The 21,173-nt window shown below is 56.2% G+C and overlaps 10 protein-coding genes across 10 annotated transcripts; 4 read left to right on the top strand and 6 right to left on the bottom strand.

Moving 5' to 3' along the window:
- Positions 1–956: 956 nt before the first annotated feature.
- On the top strand, positions 957–1,913 carry ACO1O0_005789 (basic helix-loop-helix domain-containing protein; the record flags this gene model as incomplete). The annotated part of the gene is made up of 2 exons (XM_083195196.1): positions 957–1,026; positions 1,066–1,913. 2 exons carry the CDS (start codon positions 957–959, stop codon positions 1,911–1,913), a joined length of 918 nt encoding a protein of 305 aa, XP_083050109.1.
- A 1,728-nt stretch (positions 1,914–3,641) lies between these two features.
- Positions 3,642–6,005, bottom strand: ACO1O0_005790 (Metallo-dependent phosphatase-like protein; the record flags this gene model as incomplete). Its single annotated transcript, XM_083195197.1, has 4 exons — positions 3,642–5,038; positions 5,093–5,609; positions 5,675–5,761; positions 5,826–6,005. 4 exons carry the CDS (start codon positions 6,003–6,005, stop codon positions 3,642–3,644), a joined length of 2,181 nt encoding a protein of 726 aa, XP_083050110.1.
- Positions 6,006–6,824: 819 nt separating this feature from the next.
- On the bottom strand, positions 6,825–8,657 carry ACO1O0_005791 (Zn(II)2Cys6 transcription factor domain-containing protein; the record flags this gene model as incomplete). The annotated part of the gene is given in 2 exon segments (XM_083195198.1): positions 6,825–8,411; positions 8,430–8,657. 2 exon segments carry the CDS (start codon positions 8,655–8,657, stop codon positions 6,825–6,827), a joined length of 1,815 nt encoding a protein of 604 aa, XP_083050111.1.
- A 1,072-nt stretch (positions 8,658–9,729) lies between these two features.
- On the top strand, positions 9,730–11,242 carry ACO1O0_005792 (uncharacterized protein; the record flags this gene model as incomplete). Its single annotated transcript, XM_083195199.1, has 4 exons — positions 9,730–9,895; positions 10,022–10,501; positions 10,567–10,727; positions 10,805–11,242. The coding sequence occupies 4 exons, from the start codon at positions 9,730–9,732 to the stop codon at positions 11,240–11,242; spliced, it is 1,245 nt and encodes a 414-aa protein (XP_083050112.1).
- Positions 11,243–11,680: 438 nt separating this feature from the next.
- On the bottom strand, positions 11,681–13,036 carry ACO1O0_005793 (FMN-dependent dehydrogenase; the record flags this gene model as incomplete). The annotated part of the gene is made up of 2 exons (XM_083195200.1): positions 11,681–12,871; positions 12,938–13,036. The coding sequence occupies 2 exons, from the start codon at positions 13,034–13,036 to the stop codon at positions 11,681–11,683; spliced, it is 1,290 nt and encodes a 429-aa protein (XP_083050113.1).
- Positions 13,037–13,728: 692 nt separating this feature from the next.
- Positions 13,729–14,255, bottom strand: ACO1O0_005794 (uncharacterized protein; the record flags this gene model as incomplete). Its single annotated transcript, XM_083195201.1, has 2 exons — positions 13,729–13,890; positions 13,947–14,255. 2 exons carry the CDS (start codon positions 14,253–14,255, stop codon positions 13,729–13,731), a joined length of 471 nt encoding a protein of 156 aa, XP_083050114.1.
- A 227-nt stretch (positions 14,256–14,482) lies between these two features.
- Positions 14,483–15,723, bottom strand: ACO1O0_005795 (uncharacterized protein; the record flags this gene model as incomplete). The annotated part of the gene is made up of 2 exons (XM_083195202.1): positions 14,483–15,522; positions 15,558–15,723. The coding sequence occupies 2 exons, from the start codon at positions 15,721–15,723 to the stop codon at positions 14,483–14,485; spliced, it is 1,206 nt and encodes a 401-aa protein (XP_083050115.1).
- Positions 15,724–16,823: 1,100 nt separating this feature from the next.
- Positions 16,824–18,354, top strand: ACO1O0_005796 (GTPase domain-containing protein; the record flags this gene model as incomplete). Its single annotated transcript, XM_083195203.1, has 3 exons — positions 16,824–16,852; positions 16,905–17,014; positions 17,081–18,354. 3 exons carry the CDS (start codon positions 16,824–16,826, stop codon positions 18,352–18,354), a joined length of 1,413 nt encoding a protein of 470 aa, XP_083050116.1.
- Positions 18,355–18,589: 235 nt separating this feature from the next.
- Positions 18,590–19,160, bottom strand: ACO1O0_005797 (het-s prion-forming protein; the record flags this gene model as incomplete). The annotated part of the gene is made up of 2 exons (XM_083195204.1): positions 18,590–19,117; positions 19,149–19,160. The coding sequence occupies 2 exons, from the start codon at positions 19,158–19,160 to the stop codon at positions 18,590–18,592; spliced, it is 540 nt and encodes a 179-aa protein (XP_083050117.1).
- Positions 19,161–19,647: 487 nt separating this feature from the next.
- Positions 19,648–21,032, top strand: ACO1O0_005798 (uncharacterized protein; the record flags this gene model as incomplete). Its single annotated transcript, XM_083195205.1, has 3 exons — positions 19,648–19,895; positions 19,948–20,251; positions 20,391–21,032. 3 exons carry the CDS (start codon positions 19,648–19,650, stop codon positions 21,030–21,032), a joined length of 1,194 nt encoding a protein of 397 aa, XP_083050118.1.
- Positions 21,033–21,173: the final 141 nt, after the last annotated feature.

The raw sequence follows: 21,173 nt of genomic DNA on the forward strand, positions 1-21,173 counted from the left end.
AGGCAAAGTGGCAGAGTTGGCAGACGTTGGATCTCATCGACGGCGAGATGATCGATCGGGTCGGCCTTATCAGATCCGAGGCGCGGGGAGAAATCTACAAACGGTTTTTGATGGCCGCGGGGGCAAAAAGGCTGGGCCTGGACTTCTCGTCCAGCGCGCTCCGTAGACAACACAGCAGGAATATGGAAGCGCGAGAGTATTGTGTACTCGCGTGTCCATTGAAGGATCTGGTCAAAGCTTAGTGTATTATAGTAATGTAACGTGCTTGCTGGCCAAGGCCACGCTCACTGGTAGTGGACAGGCTAATACCGGAGTCACAACCCTGATATATCACCACTCCTCCGGGGTCCCCGTGGGAGCCTGGTCGTACCAACAAGTCCACCCCTTTCACCAACACCCCTTGGACGCTTTCACGAAAACAGGGACTCCATATAGCACAATTCCCGCCCCTCCCGCAGGTTTTACCTTGGGCCAATCGTGGGAGGCAAGCTGTGTTGCGTGGGTTTAGACAATTCGCCCAGCCTCCGTTGCGTGACCAGGCCTCGAATTCCACGGCTGTCTATATTCGGGGATATAGATCCTGCAGCCCCGGGATATGACAGAGATATGTCCATGTGAAGGCGGCTAGGACCAAGCCCGTTGGGAAACTAGGCCTGCTCCTCTGGTCGGCCGCGACTACGTGTGAGCATCGATCGCCTCGAAACTCGCCTTCATCATTGATTACAGACAACTGTCTCGGCTGCCACACTCATGTCTCGGACAGCGAGCCCATCTCGGCCGCAGCCCAGCCGCTCTCTAGCCCCTCTTCTTATGCCCGACTCCGCGTGGAAGCTTGCGTAGCATCAAGACATAAACACACCAAAGAGCCCCCAACGAGGTCTCCCCCTCTAGTCCATAGGAACCGTCCCAAGTTGCCACCATCTGAGTCCCGAGTTGTACTACTCCCATGTCCGTCCATGTCGGCCGTCTTTCCTGTCGAGACGTACCAGCCGCCCGTGGGCGGCGCCTGGCCCATCCAGGACAGTGGTAGTCACCATCTTCATTCTCAGAGTCCCAGCGACGCAGGCTTCCCCAAGCAAGAGATGTTTGACGACGTGGACCTATCCGAAATCCCCCTCTCCATGCTGTCAGACCCGAGCGTCCAGGCCTCCAGCCTCGACTCCATGGCATTTTCAGACACGTCTTTCGTGCCGCACCAGCAGCAGCAACAGTCTCAGCAGCAGCGTCAGCAGCAGCGACAGCAGCAGGTAGCGCCGGGTGTAGCGAGCAGCAGTCCCCCCTTTTACCTGCCCCCGCGCCCAACAGCCGCTATGAGACAGGCCGAGACACCGCCGCAGAGCAGAATCGACCAGACGACGGCGCCTGTCCACAGCGGCTCCCGGGCAGGCGAGCAGAGCTGTTCCTCGACCCCTGTGGCAGTAAGGAGGCCCTCCTCTGGACGGTACTCACCACGCAAGCGCAAGTCAACTAGCTCGGCCACATGGTCCTCTAGGTCGTCGACATCTCCCCCGGCGGCGACAGCAGCTGCTACTGCTACTGCTGCTGCTCTCCAGCCGCGAAAGGCGACGCACAACATGATTGAGAAGCGCTATCGGACGAATCTGAATGACAAGATTGTCGCGCTGCGCGACGCCGTCCCATCCCTGAGGGTCATGGCGCACCGGCTGGGCCACGATGTCGAGGGCCTCGACGAGCACGACCTCATGGCCGAGGCGGAGAGCATGGGGAGGTTGACGCCCCCGCAGAAGCTCAACAAGGCGACGGTGCTGAGCAAGGCTACGGAATACATTGCTCACCTGGAGAGCAACAACGAGATACTCATGCATGAGAACACCCATCTGAGGAACAGACTGGCCGGGCTTGAAATGATGCTCATGGGAAGGGGGTCTGCGTACAACGGCGTGTGGGGGTAACCGTGGTCTTTTCCCCCTTTCATCTTCTTACCTTCTGATTTCTTTTCTTCTCATTTGTTCCGTGTGGGTTGTCCGGCCTTAAGAAAAAAAGGCGACCTCCCCTGATTGTCTCATTTGATATCCAATTCCACTGTTTCGATTACGTGAACCTTGTGCTCGCGGCATGGTGATGCCTTGCCGCGGTCGTGTTAAAAGTGTCTGGATGGCTGCTTGTGTTGGGGCGTCCCTCTGCACCTACATCTCCCTATCCTTGTCCCCTGTCTTGGGGACCTTTACTAGTAGTAGTAGTAGTAGTAGTATTAATAGTAGTAATAGTAGTAGTATTGTTATGGCGTGGAGTTTGCGAAAGGCCTGTCAAGGGGTGAGGGTTGACTCCGGAAAGACATGACACGTCGACGTCTGCCCAGGGACGGCAGAGGTTTAGAGCACCCACCTTGCTGACACGTCCCTCGGGAAGCTTGTCGTTTCAGCGGTCTTCAACCTTGTCTATGCGACCGTCGGGCCTGGGATAAATGTGGAAAATGCTGTTTATGAGCTACCCCTTGCCAATTCTCTTTACCACGTGCTAGCTGCCAAGTTCCATGATGATAGAGTTCCCGCCATCGATCTCGCGGTGAGACTAGATGGAGCTGGAATTGAAGAGAGCTGGAAGACCATGTCACTGCGCGGCGAAGCGGTGGTGACCCTGCGTGATGGCGATGGGGTTCCTGGGCAAGAGATGCTTGAGAGATGACCGCCGGTGGTCTTGAAGAACTGTGGGCTTGTAAGTAGGGATCGAGGAAGCGAGAGGCGGACTTGGACAGCATTAATATATCGAGGACAAGAGCCGACTGCTCACTTCTGCCATGGACTCAGAGACACTCTGGGAGCCTGATTGACGATTATGTTTCTGATTCTGATGGGAGGAAAATGAAAGAAGTCATCTTGGCGATGGTAGGCTACAATACGTGGTGCCTATCGACTGGCTTCATGATGGAGGAGAGTTTGGGTGAAGGGCAACAGAAAGAGTGCGGCCGACCTTAGGTCCTTTAGCACTACAACCTGGTAGCCCCTTCCCCCTCTTCTGTGGTTGCCATGTTTGGTAGAATAGGCTTTGGGCAAGTGCGTGTCGTGATATCGTGGTTCTGCTTGACGTCACTACTGTCAAGACGGTGGGTTGACGAAAGCCGAATGGTTCGATTACAAACTCCAAGGTAGCGTCAACTACCACTAGTAGGGAGAGATGGTGAGACTCTCTTGTGGAAAGCTCAGAGCGGGCTAGCAATACTGCTGCCTGTATGCGTTGGTGTTCCATCTCTACGAGAACATCGACGCTGCGTACTGAGTTCTCGTACGACTCTTGTTCGACCACACAAACACAGCACAAAGGGTAAGTGCCTCTCTACACTTGTTTGCCAAATCCTCTATAGAGGAGGAACTCACCTTTTCGCCGGAGAAATTGGGTTAGGCTTTTAGGCATCGTCCGGTCGGTGTGCACTGACTGCATGGGATGTGAGGTAACTTACTTCGTAGTATGGCATGGCACTACGGCCTTGGGGGGATAGAGATAGATGTCTTTGCACCCGAGATTAAGGATATTATATTCGAGACTCATATCTCATCTCATACAGTACTATTAGATACATTGCCCCCCTACCCAACCGGGCATTCGGTGAGCGGAGTTGCCAAGAAGACGGGGGCCAGTATAACGTGTCCCCTCGAGACACCCAGACTCACGAACCAATCTCTTTAGAGCACCAAGGCACCAAGAGCAAGCATGGCCACCGCGCCAACGGGGCTCAGCGCAACAGCGGCACCCGTGCCGGTCGGGTTGGCACCATCGGTGGGAGAGGCCCCCTCTCCGGAGGCGCCACCCGTCGCCGTAGGCACAGGCTCGCACTCCTCCTCCTCCTCGTCGTCCTCCTCAGACGCCTCCGTCTCAGAAGCGCCAGCCGCATCAGCCGACTTGGACGGCTCGGCCCGCTTCACGGGCTCCAGGATGCCACCCTCCGCGAGGAACCGCTCCTGCAGCACCTCTAGTAGGTCCTGCCTCCGCGCCAGCGCGCTGAACATCTCAGCGGGGACCGAGGCGCCGCAGTCGTCGTGCTCTCCATGATGATGATGGTGGGTAGCAGCAGCAGCGGCATCGGATGACCGCTTGGAGAAGTGCACGCCCGGCTCGGAGACGTGGCAGTTGTCCTGGCTGCGGCCCGCGCGCAGCTGGCAGATCTCCTGCTCCTGGCACTCGTCGCGGCACTTGTCGTCGTCCTTCCAGCCGCGGCTCTTGCGGGACATGTAGGCGTCGAAAGAGTCTGCGTCGGCCTCGAAGGCCTCGGTGACGTTGTGCCAGAAGGCCGGGGTCAGCTCGGCCTTGGAGTCCTTCAGGGGAGGGTCGACGAGGGGCCCGTAGGACTCCTTGGCCGAGTAGTACTTCTTCCAGACGGGGCCGGTGGTCTGGAACGAGGGGTCGGACATGTCGGCGATGAAGGTCGTCGAGTCGAGGACGGCAAATGTCTCGGGATCGACCGTGTACACCCTGAATGAGGGCATGCCGGAGGTGGGGGTGAGGGACGGGGCGATGTAGGAGATGGCTGAGGCCCCGGCAGAGTTGCGGTCCGCGTAGTTGGAGTAGCTGACCTCGAAGTGGTCGACGTGGGTGTGGCCGAAGAACATGGCCTTGATGGTTCCGGCGTACCGGTTGAAGACCTGGTCGAGATAGTTGGAAGCGTTGGGCAGGGCGTCCTTGTCGCCGGGAGGCATGTGGCCAATGATGTAGACGTTCTCGCCAGCCTTCTCCGCGGCATCGAGCTCCTTGACGAGCCATGCAATCTGGCCGTTGGGGTCCTTCTCCATCTCCTTCTGGTACATGATGAAGTTGAAGCGGTAGTACAGGTTGGTGTTGAGCGAGATGATGCGCAGGTTGCCCTTGGGGTACTTGGCCGAGTAGGCTCCCTGGGTCACGGCGTTCTTAGCGGCTTCCTTGCCGATCCAGCGCGACCACTCGTCGCTCAGGGCCTCGTAGACCCAGTGAGTGGCATTGCTCAGCGAGTTTGGCTCGAAGATGTTGGCTGGGTCGGACTCGTGGTTGCCGGCGGTGCCATACACGAGCTTCAGGTGCTCGTCCATCATGCCATATGCACTCTCGACTTGGGGCTGGTCAGTAGGTGATTTCAATCCACTTCAGGTAGGGCAATACTTACTCTCGTCTTCGTTGTACTCCTGGGATGTGTTGTGCATGCCGTGGTCGACGATATCTCCCGTGAAGAGGGCAAAGGCTGCATCGGGATACATCTCCTTGATGGCCTTGTACATGCTCTCCTCCAGGGTGACCGGCACATCACAGTTGTGGTCGCCATTGGGTCCAGCCGGCGAGGTGTCCTTGTCGGAAGCACCATCCGTCTTCTCGGGTCGGCAGCACGTGGGCTTGTCGCACTTGGTGTTGGCTCCCTCCTGGTAGAGAGGGTCGATGTGAATATCGGAGTAGTGGATGACATGGATCGGGTCCTTGCCACTGGGCTTGGCCCTGCTGACCTCGCAGGGCTTCTTGGAGGGGAAGGGGACCTTCCATTTCGTCACCTCGGGAGCCTTGCAGACGCCCAGGAAGGTGATGCAGAACTGGTCGGAGGACGTGGAGCCGATCTCCATGGCGCGGACAATGTCGGCGATGACGGGGACCTCGCGTTCAATGACGCCCTCACAGTACTCGGCGTCATAGTCCTGAGCAAGGTGGCAAAGGTTAGTCGTCAATGGGGATGAGCTCGATCACTTGGGAGCGCCCTCACCGTGCCAGACTCGCAGAGGGTTTTGCCGAGTGAGACGAAGGCGTCGTTTCCGTCGCTCGTGAGGCCCTTCAGCAGGCGCAAGATTTTCTGGATACCGTCAGCTGCCAATTCTCTGCCATTCTCTGCTGGGGGATCCAAGGGGGCAGCTAACATGGCAGCCGTCGCAGGTGGAAATGTCCCCGATGGACTGTCGCGTCTCGAGGGCCCAGGTCTTGTCCTCAATGGATCTCTGCACGAGCTCATGCTCCTGCAGCTCCGCCAAGGCAGTCACGGTGCTGGCAGGCGAGGTTGCCAGCAGCGACAGCAGAAAGGGGACCGAGAGGAGATGCATCGTCGCTGGGGGGCCTCTGGTCGAGGGATCAATGATGATGCGATGCAACTTGGGACTCCAGGCGGCCGTGTTGGCGCGAGGGCTTGCCGGTTAATGTAGTCGACAATCGTGTGTCACAGCAGAGGTGCCAGGGCCGGGGCTATGTATTGCCTACTATGTTGGTCTTCGTACAGATTACTCGAAGCAAATACGGGGAACCGCCAAGGGCAGCCAAGGCCCAAGAGCAGCCAAGGCCCAAGAGCAGCGTGTTTCCGGGGTCGGGCAAGATCTTTTGAGGGGAGCTGGATCCCCATATGCATAGGCGCAACCAACCACATGATACATGTACGCCATCATTGGGTCAATAGTGTGAACCCCACACGAACTCCACGTTGTGGTAGTCCAATAGCCACAGGACAGAACAGAATAGAACAGGGGAGACGACAGGGGAGAGAGGGGACTCAACAGGCACATGGGGTGAGGGCGGGCGGCGTCGCCCCGACGGATGCTCGTGGCCTGCCTAATCGAGGCAGCTGTCAACATCCATGGACAAGCCTCAAGTGTCTGCATCTCGGCTGGGCTGATCCTAGGTGCGGCAGCTACGTAATAGTAAACATCGCTTGCCTGCTTGGGAGAGGCCTCAGGAGACATGAGCCGAAAGTAGTACCTTACATGTGAATGACTGCTAGTCATAGTCCGAGTATCAAACTGATATCGGTGTTCCATGATGAATTCATGTTAGCTAATTGGTGGCACGTTGCAGTGCCGGAATGCCGATTGAAAGACCAAAACTCCATCGCTACATGTGAATCCATGTCCGCGGCAATGCAACACGCCGTCTCAGCAAGCCCAATGCCTGCCTAGCCACGGGCCGTCCTCCGCAATACTGAAGAGCCTCATCGCCGCTGCTGGGCTAAGGCCCCTACCACCGCCGTTGGCCTTGCCACGCTCCCATTCTGCATCTGCCTCGCCCCGTGCTCTGCGCTCTCGTGCACCACTGCCTGTCCCATTAGAGCGAAACCGTTCCATTCTCTGTGCTAGAACACCAAAGACGTTGCCGGTGGCCGCATCGTCCCCCTGCTCAGCCACTAGCTGCAGCTTGTCGACGATGCGGTCTAGCAGCTCGGCCATGTCGAAGTGGGCGCGCACAGCCTGCCTGTCCCACAACGGGTCGTCCATGGTGTTGCTGAGGAAGTCGAGCGCCGCCACCGAGTGCGCGAGCTGCGCCCACTGCATGAACGTGATGCCTTCCAGCTCGGACGGCGGAGGCTCTGCCAGGGCCGAGGCGCAGGCCATGCTGGAGCGCACGCATTGCCAGAGACACATTGATCGCTCCAGCCAGGCCGTGCCGGGTTGGTTGGTGGCGCCGTCAACGGGTTCGTCGCCGGAATTACTGCTAGTCATCCTGCCAAACTGGCAGAGCATGACGGGGACGGTCGAGGTGACGGCGTGAGTGGCCTCGTTGAGGCTGAGCTCGGTTGAGTGTGCGTGGGCCGCCAGGAGTCCTCGGGGCGTTAGTTGGGGATGTGGCGACCAAGACAAGGATTTCCGGAGCTCTTTAAGCTGTCCCTGAAGTGTCGTGAGAGATGCAAGGGCTGGCAGCGTTGCCGTCTCTGTCACAGCTTGTCCCGGGTCCATCTCCTGCTGCCGGTAGACCCGGACTGCCTTGTCCGCAAGGAGCTGCAGACGGATCTGAAAAGCAAAGTCTGAATCTGTCGGGCAGTCCCTGTTCATGCTGATGGCGGCGAGACCTTGCTCCATCTGCATCGTCCAACGGAGAGCGTCAGTGTGACCGAAGTAGGCGGAGACAGCCGAGCTGAGCACGAAACACCCGAGGACAGCTCGCTGTCGGTCTAGGAAGTCTCGTGCCGTCCCTGCTGTGCTGTCCGTGCTGTTTTCGTAACAATCCTTCTCGAACAACGGCGCGACGGGCTCCATGATGCGCGCCCCCTCAGGCATCGACTGGTACAGTGGCATCTCTCGGGCCAGCGACATGGCCTGCATCATGAGCTGCGGCATGCTGCAGCGGTGCAGGACGTGATCCCACCCCCAGGACAGGTAAGTCAAGAGGCCAAGCAGCAAGTCCATCTTATCCAAGTTGGATTCATGCTGGTGGTCCCCGAGCCCCAGCATGGCCTCGCAGAGCGACGTCTTTAGCTCTCTGCCTCGTGTCAGTTTGTCCCTCGTTGAAGGAGATGTCACGCAGATAATGGCACGGAACAAGAACGGTTGGTTGTTTTGGAGCTCTTGAGCCGTGACCTCTGTAGACAGATGAATAAAGGCAAAATTCGGCAGCATGCGCGACCGGAATGTCGAGAGAAGGCCATCGGCGTCCGTCTCAGGGTCTGGCAGGTCACGCTCACGCTCACCCCCGCCCTCAGCGTCGATGTCGATGTCGATGTCGATGTCGATGGAATTATCACGCGACTGCAATTGTGAAAGAACACTCTCAAGCTTACTCTCGAGCTCGGCGATGCGGGCAGTCGAGTTTTTCTTGCCCGTGGTGCGCCGCCTGATCGAGTCGGACGGACGGCACTCCTTGTCGAGTCGGTGGCATCTTTGGCATGCCCTGCCATCAGCGTCGAGACGGGCGACGCATTTGCTCTTGGACTTGAAGCAGTTTGTGCAGGCGAGACCGTAGGGCCCTGAATGCGTTGGACCTCGCCTGGCCATGGTGCAGCTGTCGACTTGTATGCCACGTCTGACATTGTGGCCTAGACGTGGACACGGTCGGATTTAACGGAGTCCGTTGTGGTGCAATTTATAAGCTGTCAGCGAGACATGGCCAAGAGTCGGGACAGATTGGACCCTGTTGGGGCTCTTGGGAGGGAACCGGACTCCGGTCCACTCCGGTCCAATCCGGCCGGGGGCCGATCCGAGTGGGTCTCCCGTCTTGGAATCCTCCGTGATGGCTTCAAATCACGCCGATTCCGGGATTGAGGATAAGCAGTTCATTGGTAATTAGGAAATGTACCAACAAAAGGAAAACATCTCATGGCGATGCGGCTTTCACCTATATATTCCATCAATGTCCTGTTCTGGAAACGATGGGGTACTAACATGACCAGCACCACACCTACTTCGCCCTGAGAACACGCCACTTGGACGAACCTCATATCTTGCAATGGCCGAGGCAAAGCCTCACGACCCCACTGGGCTCTCTGGTGTCTCAGACTCCTCCGAGTCAGGGCTGTCCACCCCAATGAAGCAGCAGAAAGAGTCTGAAAAGACTGCCTCCAGTGACCATGGAGACTCCGACCACGGGTATCCCTCGGGGCTCCCGCTTTACCTAACTCTCACATCAGTCACCTTGGCCTATTTTCTGCTCTTCCTCGATATTGCCATCATTTCTACAGCCACCCCCGCCATTACCTCCCATTTTGACTCGCTCGTGGATGTCGGCTGGTAAGTACAAGTACACGCTGCAGCGTGCCATCATTACCATCACCAACACCTCTGCCAGTTATTTTGTGAAATACTAATCATCCTGCCTAGGTATGGCGGCGCCTACCAGCTTGGAAGCGCCGCGTTCCAGAATCTGAGCGGCAAAGCATTCAGCCAATTCTCCATAAAGGCATGTCCTGGTACCACATTCTATTTGCGCGCCCTTGATATTTATAATCCGCCCCGTCCCGTAACTGCTAGACGGATTCTGACCTTGATTATCATATAGTGGACTTTTCTTGCCTTCTTCGTTGTCTTTGAGATTGGATCTGCTATATGCGGAGCGGCCCAGTCCTCTCCCATGTTCATTGTCGGCCGCGTCATCTCGGGCGTAGGCGCTGCCGGCGTATCCAACGGTGCTCTGACAACCATTGCCGCCGTCCTCCCAACGAGGAGGCAGCCGCTTTTCATGGGACTCAACGTGGGCTTGAGCCAGGTGGGGCTCGCGATAGGACCCATAGTTGGAGGTGCTTTTACCTCGAACGTGTCGTGGCGATGGTGTGCGTTGTGAATCTTTCCCTCTCTGGTCTTGAGACCCCTCCCAAAGCTGACCTGGGCCGTGGTATTAGGCTTTTACATCAATCTCCCTCTAGGAGCCGTCGTCGGCGGATTCCTCCTCTTCAACAACGTCCCTGAGCCGAAACCCAAGCGTCCGGCCATGGAGGTTCTCGGAACGGCCATCAAGTCCCTGGACCTCCCGGGGTTCTTTCTCATCTGCCCCGCGGCCGTCATGTTCCTGCTGGGCCTCCAGTACGGCGGAAACCAATACGCATGGGACAGCTCTGTCGTTATTGGCCTGCTGGTTGGGGCTGCCGCCACCTTTGCCCTCTTCCTGGTCTGGGAGTATCGCCAGGGCGACGCAGCCATGGTGCCGTTTGCCATGATCAAGAACCGCGTCATCATGTCCGCCGCCTTGACCATGTTTTTCAGCCTGTCCAGTATCCTCGTGGCGGATTTCTACATTGCCATTTATTTCCAGGCGATCCGAGACGACTCGCCCTTGATGAGTGGCGTGCACATGCTCCCGATCACACTTGGCATGGTCTTGTTTACCATGCTCTCGGGTGTCCTGAGTAAGTGTTCCCATTCAATCCTCTGTGAACATAAACCGGCCGTCCATAATACTAATACGACACAGTCTCCGTTCTGGGCTACTATCTTCCATTCATCATTGTGGGCGCCGTCATATCAGCTGTTGGCTACGGGCTCTTGTCGCAGCTGAGTCCTTCAACGTCAGTTGCGCAATGGATCGGGTATCAGATTCTGTACGGCGTCGGAAGCGGCTGCACCACAGCAGCTGTAAGTGAAACCCCTGGGCCAACAAGGGATAATCTTCTTGAAACCCGTCCACTGACTCGTTGCCTCCTCCATCTCAGCCCTACATCGCCGTGCAAAACCTTGTACCCGCGGAGCAGATCTCTGTCGCCATGGCCATCATCATCTTCACGCAGAATATCGGGGCTGCCACTTCGCTGATTGCCGCAAACGCCATCTTCAGCAACACCCTCCGTCGCCAGCTCCAGGAGCGCGCTGGCCAGATTGGCCTCGCTCCAGATGCCATCATCGCTGCCGGGGCCCGCTCCATCCGTGACCTGGTGTCTGGCTCCCGGCTAGACGCCGTGCTTGCGGCCTACAGCAATAGCATCGACCGCGTCATGTACCTCGGTATCGGTGTCAGCGTTGCCGTCTTGGCCTTTGCGTGGGGGCTTGGATGGAAGGACATCCGCAAGGCCAACCAGCTCAAGGCTATTACCGACGAATCTTCTGAAAGCGGGGACAAAGAGCCGATGAGAGCTGCGGTGGATGGCAAGTAGGCTAGTGGGCACGGGTAGAGGTGCATTTGAACAAAGGAGTAGATGTCTTTTGCGCTTCAGTTAGGGGGGCTGCGAGCCCGCGGCGATTCCCTACCAACGTCATGTTCCTTTTCTGTGATCGGGAAAACACGACGTCGCACACATCGAGACAGGATAGATCTAAACTATGAAGTAGTTGGGCACCAAAAAACCGGGCATTGCTTACCTTATAACGCCCGGAGGAAAGGGAATGTGTGGTTAATATATATAATAATATAGATAGAAATTGTCAGCTTTACGCTCTCTTGGAATCTTATGATGAGCGAGAATTTGTCCTTATATCTACAAGGCGTACTGTGTGTATGTTGGTTTGTACCAAATACCTAGGCTCAACGGCAATTATTAACAAGTGGCCTCGTCAACGTGAATATCGTACAAAATGCGCCCCACGGCTAGATCTCACTGGAACAGATCGTCTTCCTTGATCAAGATGTCTCGGTCCACTTCCTTCAAGCTCCTCAGCCCAGCCAAATGCATGTTCATCAACAGATCCCCTGCAATGGCCCTCAAGACATGCCTGACGCCCTCCTCGCCCCCCAGAGCCAGTCCATAGGCATACGGCCGGCCAATGAGCACGCATTTGGCACCCAGAGCGATGGCCTTGATGGCATCCGCGCCGCATCGCACACCGCTGTCGAAGAATACGTCCAGCTTTTCCCCAACAGCATCCACAATGCGCGGCAGCATCCCCAGACTCCCAGGTCCGCCATCCTGCTGTCTCCCGCCGTGGTTGCTCACCACGATGCCCTGGACGCCGACTTCCACGCACTTCTTGGCGTCGTGCAGGGTCTGGATGCCCTTGAGGACGATCGGGCCGTCCCAGTGTTCTCGCAGGAAGGCAATGTCCTCCCAGGTGTGTGAATGCCCGGGGAACACAATCTTGGCCCACTCCCGCGCGGGGAGACCCAGAGTATCAGCGGTGGCGCTGTTGGCATGGGCGCCGCTGCTGTCCTCGCCAATCTCGAATCCGTGCTCCTCCTTGAACTTGCGCCGGAAGACGGGGTCCGTCAGGCCGATCTCCACGCCGATGCGGTCAGGGTGGATGAAGGGGTTGTACCCATTGTCCATGTCGCTGGGCCTCCACCCGAGGACGTACGTGTCCAGCGTCACGAAGAGCGCCGAGTAGCCTGCCTTCTTTGCCCTGTCGAGGAGCGAGATGGTGATGTCGTCGTGCTCGCGCGAGGGCCAGTAGAGCTGGTACCAGCGCGGACTGCCCTGGCCGCTGGCCTCGGCCACGCCCTCGATGCTGGTGCTGCTAGCTGTGCTCAGGGTGTACGGCATGCCGACCGACGCTGCGGCACGGGCTGTGGCGCATTCGCCGCCCTCGTTGAAGATCTTCTGCACACCGATGGGCGCAATGGCCAGTGGGAAGGGGAGCTTCTGCCCAAGGACGGTGGTGCTGGTGTCGCTGAAGAGCTCGACGCCGTCGGCGTCCTTGAGAGAAGGCACGAGCCGGCTTGGCATGACGGACCAGCGGTCAAAAGCTGCAAGGTTCTTGGCGTATGTCGAACCCGCGCCGCAGTTGCCGTGGATGTAGCCCCAGGAGCTGGCGGAGAGGACGTCCTTTGCGAGAAGCTCCCATTTGTTTGCCTGGAACGTGAAGGGCGGTTTGGCGGAGTGCAGGCCAGCTGTGAAAACGGTGTGTTGATAGTTTACCGCGTCCGGGAGCGAGATGGAGAGTTCCTTGTGCTGTGCTCCAGCTTGAGGGTCCTGTTTGCTGCTTCCAGCATCGTGGGTGTTGGCTGTATCAGGCATCGTTGTGGTGTGGGTGAACTTGGACAACAGAAGCACAAGGTTGGAGTAGGCGAGTTCCAGAATATCGACAAGTCTCTACCTTCTACAGAGCAGGGGATCCGGCGTATTTTATAGTTTCAATGCTCTCTATATCTTATCGTCCTATTTCAAGAAAGAAGCGGCCTCGGAGCAGTCTTGTTCAAGTGGTGGAGAATGCAGCTTCCACCATGACGTCGTAGAGACGCTGCTGCAATGCCGCGTTGCCGAGTCGATGATGGCTCAACACCTAAACTCCGAGCAGCTAAGTTTGGACCAAGCATGGCCTAAATTTATCAAGGCCCAATCAAACGACTTCAACCTGATCATGCCCAACTAAGACGGCGAGGGAAGCGTCGGAAGCACCCGCAATACCCGCATTGCCCGCAAAGCCCTCACGACCTCAACGCCTACAGTCCGGCGACACTATCTAGAATATCGCCACTTCGGAGCTCGGTATGACTATGATCACCGGTATCGGTCAAGTTTGATCTTCTCCTTGCCGTCCAGTGTTGTTGTTGTTACGACGCTTTGTCACCAATATCGGCTTTTCTTTGGCATCTCTTCCTCCAGCCTTGCGGCTTATACCTCTACCATCTGTCCAATGCAATTTGCTTTCATAGCCACGGGGGGTAATACTTAGTTGAAAGGAAAGTGGACCTCTGAGGGTCGTATCTTTAATCCTCATCCTCCGAGGTGCCTCGAAAGTTCATCGTTATATACTTTTTCAAGTCGGCGTCGCTGAATGTATTGCCTTTGCTCCCAGCGTTCCATGCGTACTCGGACGTTTCCGAAATGATTACGTAGCACCTTGGATCTTCAATGTTCATGGCAATCTCCTGGGGGAAAAAAAGTAGTTAGCAGGTGTTGGACTTGGGTGAGTGCCGTCTCGTACCTTGACACCGTCAGACTCATCGTATTCCTCGAGCGTGTCCCCCAGCGACCCGTAATTCCCGGCCAGGTCCCATATCCACGAGTCTTTTGTTTCGATGATATAGGCATCGTCAGCCCCCAGCCAGACTCGGCGGACCTTTTTAAAGTCCCCTGCACGGTCAATCGCCGCCCGAGGCAAACTGTAGCTCCATTTTCGGTTCTTGGTCCGGATATAGTACATGCCTTCGTTCCCAAGGGTGACATGGGCGGGACAGCAATGCTCCTTGTTCTTGTCGAGCCATATCATGAACTTAGGATAATAAGCCGCCATGGTTTCCGATACTTCTAACCAGCGCATTAGTCAACATTACCTCTGGTGGAGGGAATACCATACCCGTATAGCAGCGGCCGTTCTTGTGACAATGTGCATACCAGGAACCAGCAGTTCCAATGGAAACATACCTTATGGAACCGCGCTTCTGCGCGTCCCGCAACCCAGAGGGCCGATGGCTGCATTGGTCAGCTGTGATAAGGATATGGTGGCAACCCAATGACTTACTAGAACCTGTGCCATGGGCCCAGAAAGTAGTAATAGTATCCAAACAGCGTTACGCACACAAAATCATTGTGGTTGGTGTGTGCCGTGGACTCTGTGTGAGACGGCGATTGGATATTCTGTGTCGCCTTGACCTGGGCCTCAGCCTTCATGAGCTGCTGCTCCAGCCGCTTGATTTCCTTCTTCGTCTCTCGCTCCTGGTCTCTCTGCAGGTTGTGCTGTTGCTCCAGCTTCTTGTCTATGCTCTCCTCCCTCTTGCGCAGCTTTTCCTGCTGCTCTTCGTACCTCCTCTCGAACTCGGCGAGCTTCTCGGCGTGCATTTTCTCCATGCTCACCTTGAGCTCCTCGCGTTGTTTGACGACGCGATCAATCTTGCGCTGCATTTCCTTCTTGTGCTGGCGCAACATCTCTGTGGATTCCTGATCGCGGGCGTCTATGGCCTGCTTCATCATCTCCTGCGCATCAGCTAGGTCCTTGGAGAACCTTTCTCTCTCCTTCTGGAGCTCGGAGTCAAGTTCCATGCCAGCCTGGGTCTGGTCGAGTGTCTTGCGGTCGTTGACCATCTCCTTCTGCACCTGCATCGTCATCCTGTTCTTCCTGATGAACCGCTTCAGCAACCGCATCGCCGTCTCGCGGGTGTTGTCGTGCCGCCCGAGCGTCGCCCCGCTCTCTATGAGGACACCCCAGAAGTCCCTGGTGTTGACCAGATCGGTCTCGCGGCCTTGGCCGACCGACGCCTCTGCGAGCTCCCACATAGTCGTGACCAGGACGACGCTCCGCAAGGCATCCGCCCCGCAGAGCTTCTTGAACATGAAGAGGTTCTTCTTGGCGGAGCCCCCCATGCGCGGGTCTGTGATCCGGTGCAGATATATGATGCCGCTCAGCTTCAGGTTCCTCTCGTACGAGTCGGTGAGCCAGGTGGCTGTTTCCTTGAGGACATCTGTGTCTGACCGGTTGGTGTCGTCGAAACCGGGCGTGTCGATGAGGTAGATGTCGACATCGGATGACCACTGGCATTTGTATATGCCAATTTGCTGCGTGCCTTATACCCGGTCAGCTCAGAATACCGATATGAACCCCCGGATCGCGGCAGAAACTTGCAGGCTTCTAAGCTGTGGCCGACGGGTACGTCCTCGCCGGTGCACAGCGAAATGAAGGTGCTTTTCCCCGAGCCCGTCATTCCCATGATGAGCACAATGACGTCTTCCGGCCGCGGCTGGAAAGAGGGGAATAGTGTGGGCATTGTGCTGGCTCGGATCGGTTCGTTGATCGTGTTATGGAGTTGATTGGAGAAGGGGTTTAAAGTCACGACGTCCAGCCGAACGCGGGATATTGATTGATTACAATCAGGTGCGCAAGGCGCCTATCGGCCTGGAACAGCAGTACATGTAGTCTCGAGCACGGGAGTTGCGAGGTAGGTATACTCCGAGTCGCAGTCTGGTCCTCCCAAACGCTGACTCCGCAACACACTTCGATGCCGCTCCACCACGCGCATTGCCGCCCTGCTCTGCAGGGTCTGCATCCTTCATCATCCAACCACATGCACACAAACCTGACAACCCCCATGGCCCCAATGCACGCAGTGAGGTGGTTGAGCCTCCTTGCTGGCGTTTCCTAGGCGGCTACGTATGGTGGGCCCCGTTCTGGGCTGACCCTTCAGTCGGCTAGTGGTGCCAGTGAGTTGTAAGTTGGCGTTGTAACCTCCCCCAAAAGGGAACTGAAGTTATAACAGGTGGCTTATTTACACCTTTCCCCTTCCAGGAGGGGCTGAGAGGCCCATGTCGATGTCCGCATGCGCCACCCGCTAATGCAAAGTGGATGAAGCCTCGAGAGCCTGGTCTCAGAACCAATGCTTTATAGCTCTTGCAGCGTGAGCTGCGTGGCTGTGTAATGCACAAGAATGCCTACACGCTACGGTCGCGCGTGCTGACATTCGGTTGTGCTGTGGCGAGTGCTTCCAACTTTCATTGTCACTTACAACTGGGGGTGTCGGGTGGTTGTCGTTAGATACACTTTGGGTCGGTTGCACGGCCGACATTGAAGACTGCATCTTGCGCCTTTGGTGGTGTTGATGAAATCGATGCCAAGCCCCGGTAGTGCGGCCATGTGACTTACATGCAGGATACAGCCTCACAATTCTCACCAGTCGCGATGCACTCAGGATCATTTACCCCTCCCACGACCCAATTCTACGAACGGGGACATTGCTGCGAGCCTCCCAGGGAGTGGTTTCTAGGGTAGCAGGTTATACAAAATACAAGCAAGCCTTGACCGTCTAGCCTTGGAAACCCTGAATGCAGCTGCTTGTATCCAGATCTGGAGTTCTTGACTCTTTGACCCATCATGGTTGAAGACAGCCTTCCGCTGCTTTGGTAAGTTTGTTTCCTGATGATTCACACGGCATAGTTCTGACTGTACTTCTAGCTCGTCGGATGTCATCGTGCTGGTAATGGGCCCTACTGGGGCGGGGAAGAGTACCTTCATTGAGCGGTTGACTGGGCAAGATGCTGGTATTGGCCATAGCTTGATATCTGGTACGTCAATTTCAATTCTTGCTAGTCCCAAGCATGTGCCAAAATGCCAACTTTCATTTTCTACAGCTACGACTGGCCTCAGCCTCTACTGTTTCATGGCTGCGAATCGTCGAGTCTTCCTCGTTGACACCCCCGGCTTTGACGACACTCGATGCTCCGATACAGCCATCTTCCAAGAAATCGCCTTCTTCCTAGGCCAGGCCTACACACATAGGGCCACGCTGGGCGGGATAATCTACCTCCACCGGATCACAGACAATAGGATGTCTGGGTCGGCTATGAGAAGTCTCACCTTGCTGAAGAAGATGTGCGGCCTTGAAGCCGCAAAGCACGCCACGCTTGTCACAACCATGTGGGACGGCCTTCATATCGACGGGGTGGACTATCACAACGCGTGCAGGAGGGAGGAGGAATTGCGACATACCAAAGAATACTGGGGTTCGATGCTGGACCAAGGCAGCTGCATTCAGAGGTGGTATGGAACACGGGCATCGGCGCTCTCCACACTAACAGGTCTCTTGTGGACATCTGACAACCGAGGTCCTGCGGCGCTGAAAATCCAGAAAGAGTTGATCGACCAGCATAAGGATCTGGACGAGACCTCTGCCGGAATAGAGCTCGCCAAGCACCATGGGGCAGCATGGCAGCACCTGCAGATGGAACTCAAGTCGGTACGGAGATTGCACGACCAGGCCCTTCAAGTCCGAGACGATGCATCCGCTCGGCGCTTTCGGGCGCAGAAAGCGAGCCTGGAAGGCCAGTTGGAAAGGGCCGAGGCCGCTGAACGAGACCTCAGGGACGACCTAGAGTTGCTCTTCGCGGCGAAAAGGAACGAGTACCGAAAACAGTTCATCCAGGGTCAGAAGGAGGTAGAAGTGCTTTCCCAACAGGTCGAGGAGCTGCAGATCCAACTAAGCGAGCTTCGCAGGCGCATCGACCGAGATGCTGTGGCTTTTGAAGGGGAGAAGCAGTCTTGGGCAAGGGAGCGGCCTGGAAGGAGAAGGGCGAACGAGCGTCCTCGACTCGACAAGGTTCAAGAGGAACGATACCTCCAGTACAAGCTGGCACGCGAAAGCAATAAAGCCAGAAAACAAGCGGTGGAGCAGGAGCTGGACAAGGTGCAGAAGCGCAAGGTGCTCAAAAGAAATATGCTGGCGATTCTGGGAGTGCTCGGTGGCACGGCGACTATTGCTGCTGGGGCCGCTACGATGCAGATACCCGTCGTGGCGGCAGGGATAGCGTTGGTCGGGACGGCGGGGATGAAGCTGGACTTTTCGAGGAAGAAGAAGACAAAGAAGCAGGAGGAAGAGTGGGAAATTAACGATCACGATGCTTCATAGAGTGGAGGCGAGTCGTTATCAACTGCCTCGAGAGAAACGGCAGGGCCACGTCATCGGGATACAGGTAGTCCGTGGAGGCTTTGTCTCGGCCCATGGACATCTGATTATTATGGCGGTAGATAGTTGTGGGAAATATAAGGTCTGAGAGGGAGGTGTTGCGGTTGTCCTGATCAGTAGGTCGGCCTGGAAACTTGATGTTGGCTGTCCCTCCATACAGTAGTAGTTCAATCACAATTCATACCGCGTACTCCTCAGCCACCTTTAGCTGGGCGTCCGGAAACAGGCTCTCCAGGCTATCGTTGAAACTGCGCAGCTCGGCTACGAAGACTTCGAACTTTTTGCGATCGCGCACCGCCCATACCGTCTTACGAACCATCGACGTTGCCGTATGTCTTTCACGCGCCATCATACGCAGGTTGTCGTAGGCGCGCCTGAACACACCGTTGAGGATCCGCTGGCTCTGCGACAGTGACACTCGTTGATCCTCACCCGTGGTCAGGCTCAGAGCCGGGGCTGCTTGCAAGCCATAGTCGTCCTGGAGACGGTCCGCGTTCTCAAAAACGTACTGGATGCACCCGAGCAAACGCAGGACGGCGCTGCACACGTCTTCTCGATGCAGCCGCACGTCCAAGTTGGATCTGGATGTTCCGCCATAATTCGGTTCCCCTCTGTGCACGGAGCTGAGGCCTACAACGTCGCCCCAGCAAAGCAGGCGGATGCGCTCAACCTCGAACTTGACGTTGAGAAGCTCATATTCCACGCCCTATCGACGAGCCGATTCAACAATCTCGTACACCTGGACGCATGATTGCCATAATGTGGCGACGCCGACGACGAGTCCAGCAACGTCGGTCATGATAATGACTTGATTGGATTTTGTGTAATATTGCGGGGCGATATGTAGGTGAGCGACCCCTGCGTGGCAGATCTGGAATCCTAAAGGATTATTATATGCATAGCATGAGAAGTTGTTCGCCATCAGCCTGTCCCTGTCAAAATCGGGGGCACAGCCTTCAGCCCTTCAGCCCTTCGGCAAATGAACCTGCAGCTCGCTCAGCCTAGAGCACAGCCACCATGTCGCCTCATCCCATGCCTCGCTGGGTATGTAGGCAGACGTCTGTCTTCAAGTCAGTAGGTACTCCTAAGTTTTCCAAGTAGTTAGCATTCTAGCAGGAAGGTCAGAGGGGTGTCGCCAGATAGGTCACCCATTCTCGCGCTTATCCAAAAGGCTCGCGCAGGCAGACATCAAGCCAGTTTCAACCCAACAACCAGCCCCATCCGCGACCGAGAAACATGAACCAGAGCCAAGATACAGTGGCAGACTCCCAGAGTTCTCCACTGGATCAATCATTCATCAAAGACCATCCTGCACTTGTCCCGAACAGCAATGCGGATATCGAAGAGGGGCGCGCCGCATACCACCCGGGCGGCTTCCACCCAGTGTACATTGGCGACTTGTTCAACGGCAGATATAAGGTCTTAAACAAGATTGGATACGGCGTCTACTCCACGGTTTGGCTGGTAAGGGACCTGAAAAATCAGTGAGTTTGCCCCTATCGCTTCCTCGCTCGTCCGGCTGATGGGCCGTGGCAGAGATGGTCCCGAGCATGCCTTTCGGGCTCTTAAAGTGCTCAGCGGCGAATGCTACGGCACAGGAAACGACACTTTTGAGAGGGAGATCTTGACTCACCTACGAGAGGGAGACCGGAGCCAGGTTGGCCACGCCTATGTCTGCCATATGATAGACGATTTCCAACACCAGGGTCCCAATGGCACCCACGTGTGTCTCGTCTTTGAGCTCATGGGTGAAACCCTTCGAAGCTTTGGCGCCTGGTTTGAAGAAAGCAGAGTTCCCACCCCCATCATGCGGAGGTTTACTATTCAGCTCTTACTGGCGGTAAATTATGCTCATTACAGCAACGTCATCCACACGGGTAACGCGCCCTTTCAATCCAGCTGCATACTCCCGCTAAAGTATGTCATTTCTAGATATCAAACCAGACAACATATTTGTCAAATTTCGGGATTATTCCCAGATTGAGTCCGGCTATCTTGTTGAAGCCCCTGTGCCCCAGCAGGATAGAGAAGAGGAGCAGTACTCCCCAATTCCCTCATGCCCCCTCCGCAACTTTTACTTCAATGACTACGACAGTAAACATGTCGATGAATTTGACATTGCTCTGGGGGATTGGGGTGTGTCCAGCTGGGAGAGAAAGCACCTCACCGAGAAGATCCAGCCCGTAGCACTCCGCTCCCCCGAAGTTTTGATCCAGGCCCCCTGGGACACAAATACCGACTGGTGGAATCTCGGTGCTGTCATCCACGAGGTTTACCGCGCTATCCGCATGTTCACAGGAGCGGTTCCCCCAGACGGGCATTACGAACTAAAGGAGCACCTGGCCGAAATAATCAATCTTTTCGGGCCTTTTCCAAAGGAGCTACTAGAGAAAGGGAATCAAGACCTTGTCGGTAAACTCTTCGATAGTGACGGAGTTCTCAAGGATCCAGCGCCTTTGACTCGTGTGGGTATATCGTCGGAGGAATTCACGCCCGGTCTTGATGAGGAAACTAAAGAGGAGTATATCTCGTTCCTAAAGGCCCTGATGATAATTAATCCTGAGGAGCGCTGGGGCGTCATGGATCTCTTGCGCCACCCTTGGCTGGGAGCGGTAGAGTAGTAGTTCCCATAGAATCACAATTTCATCGCCACTTATAGGCCATGGCCGGAGCTACGAAACGGGCCCAACAGGTACTTTCGTGGCATTAAACAATCAGAGTCACCTCCCCGCACTCGGAGAGCTCCCGGTGAGGCCTACCAA

Source organism: Amphichorda felina (genome assembly GCF_050947745.1).
Source record: "Amphichorda felina strain 45539 chromosome Unknown scaffold_5, whole genome shotgun sequence".
In the NCBI taxonomy this organism is placed as follows: Eukaryota; Fungi; Ascomycota; class Sordariomycetes; order Hypocreales; family Bionectriaceae; genus Amphichorda; species Amphichorda felina.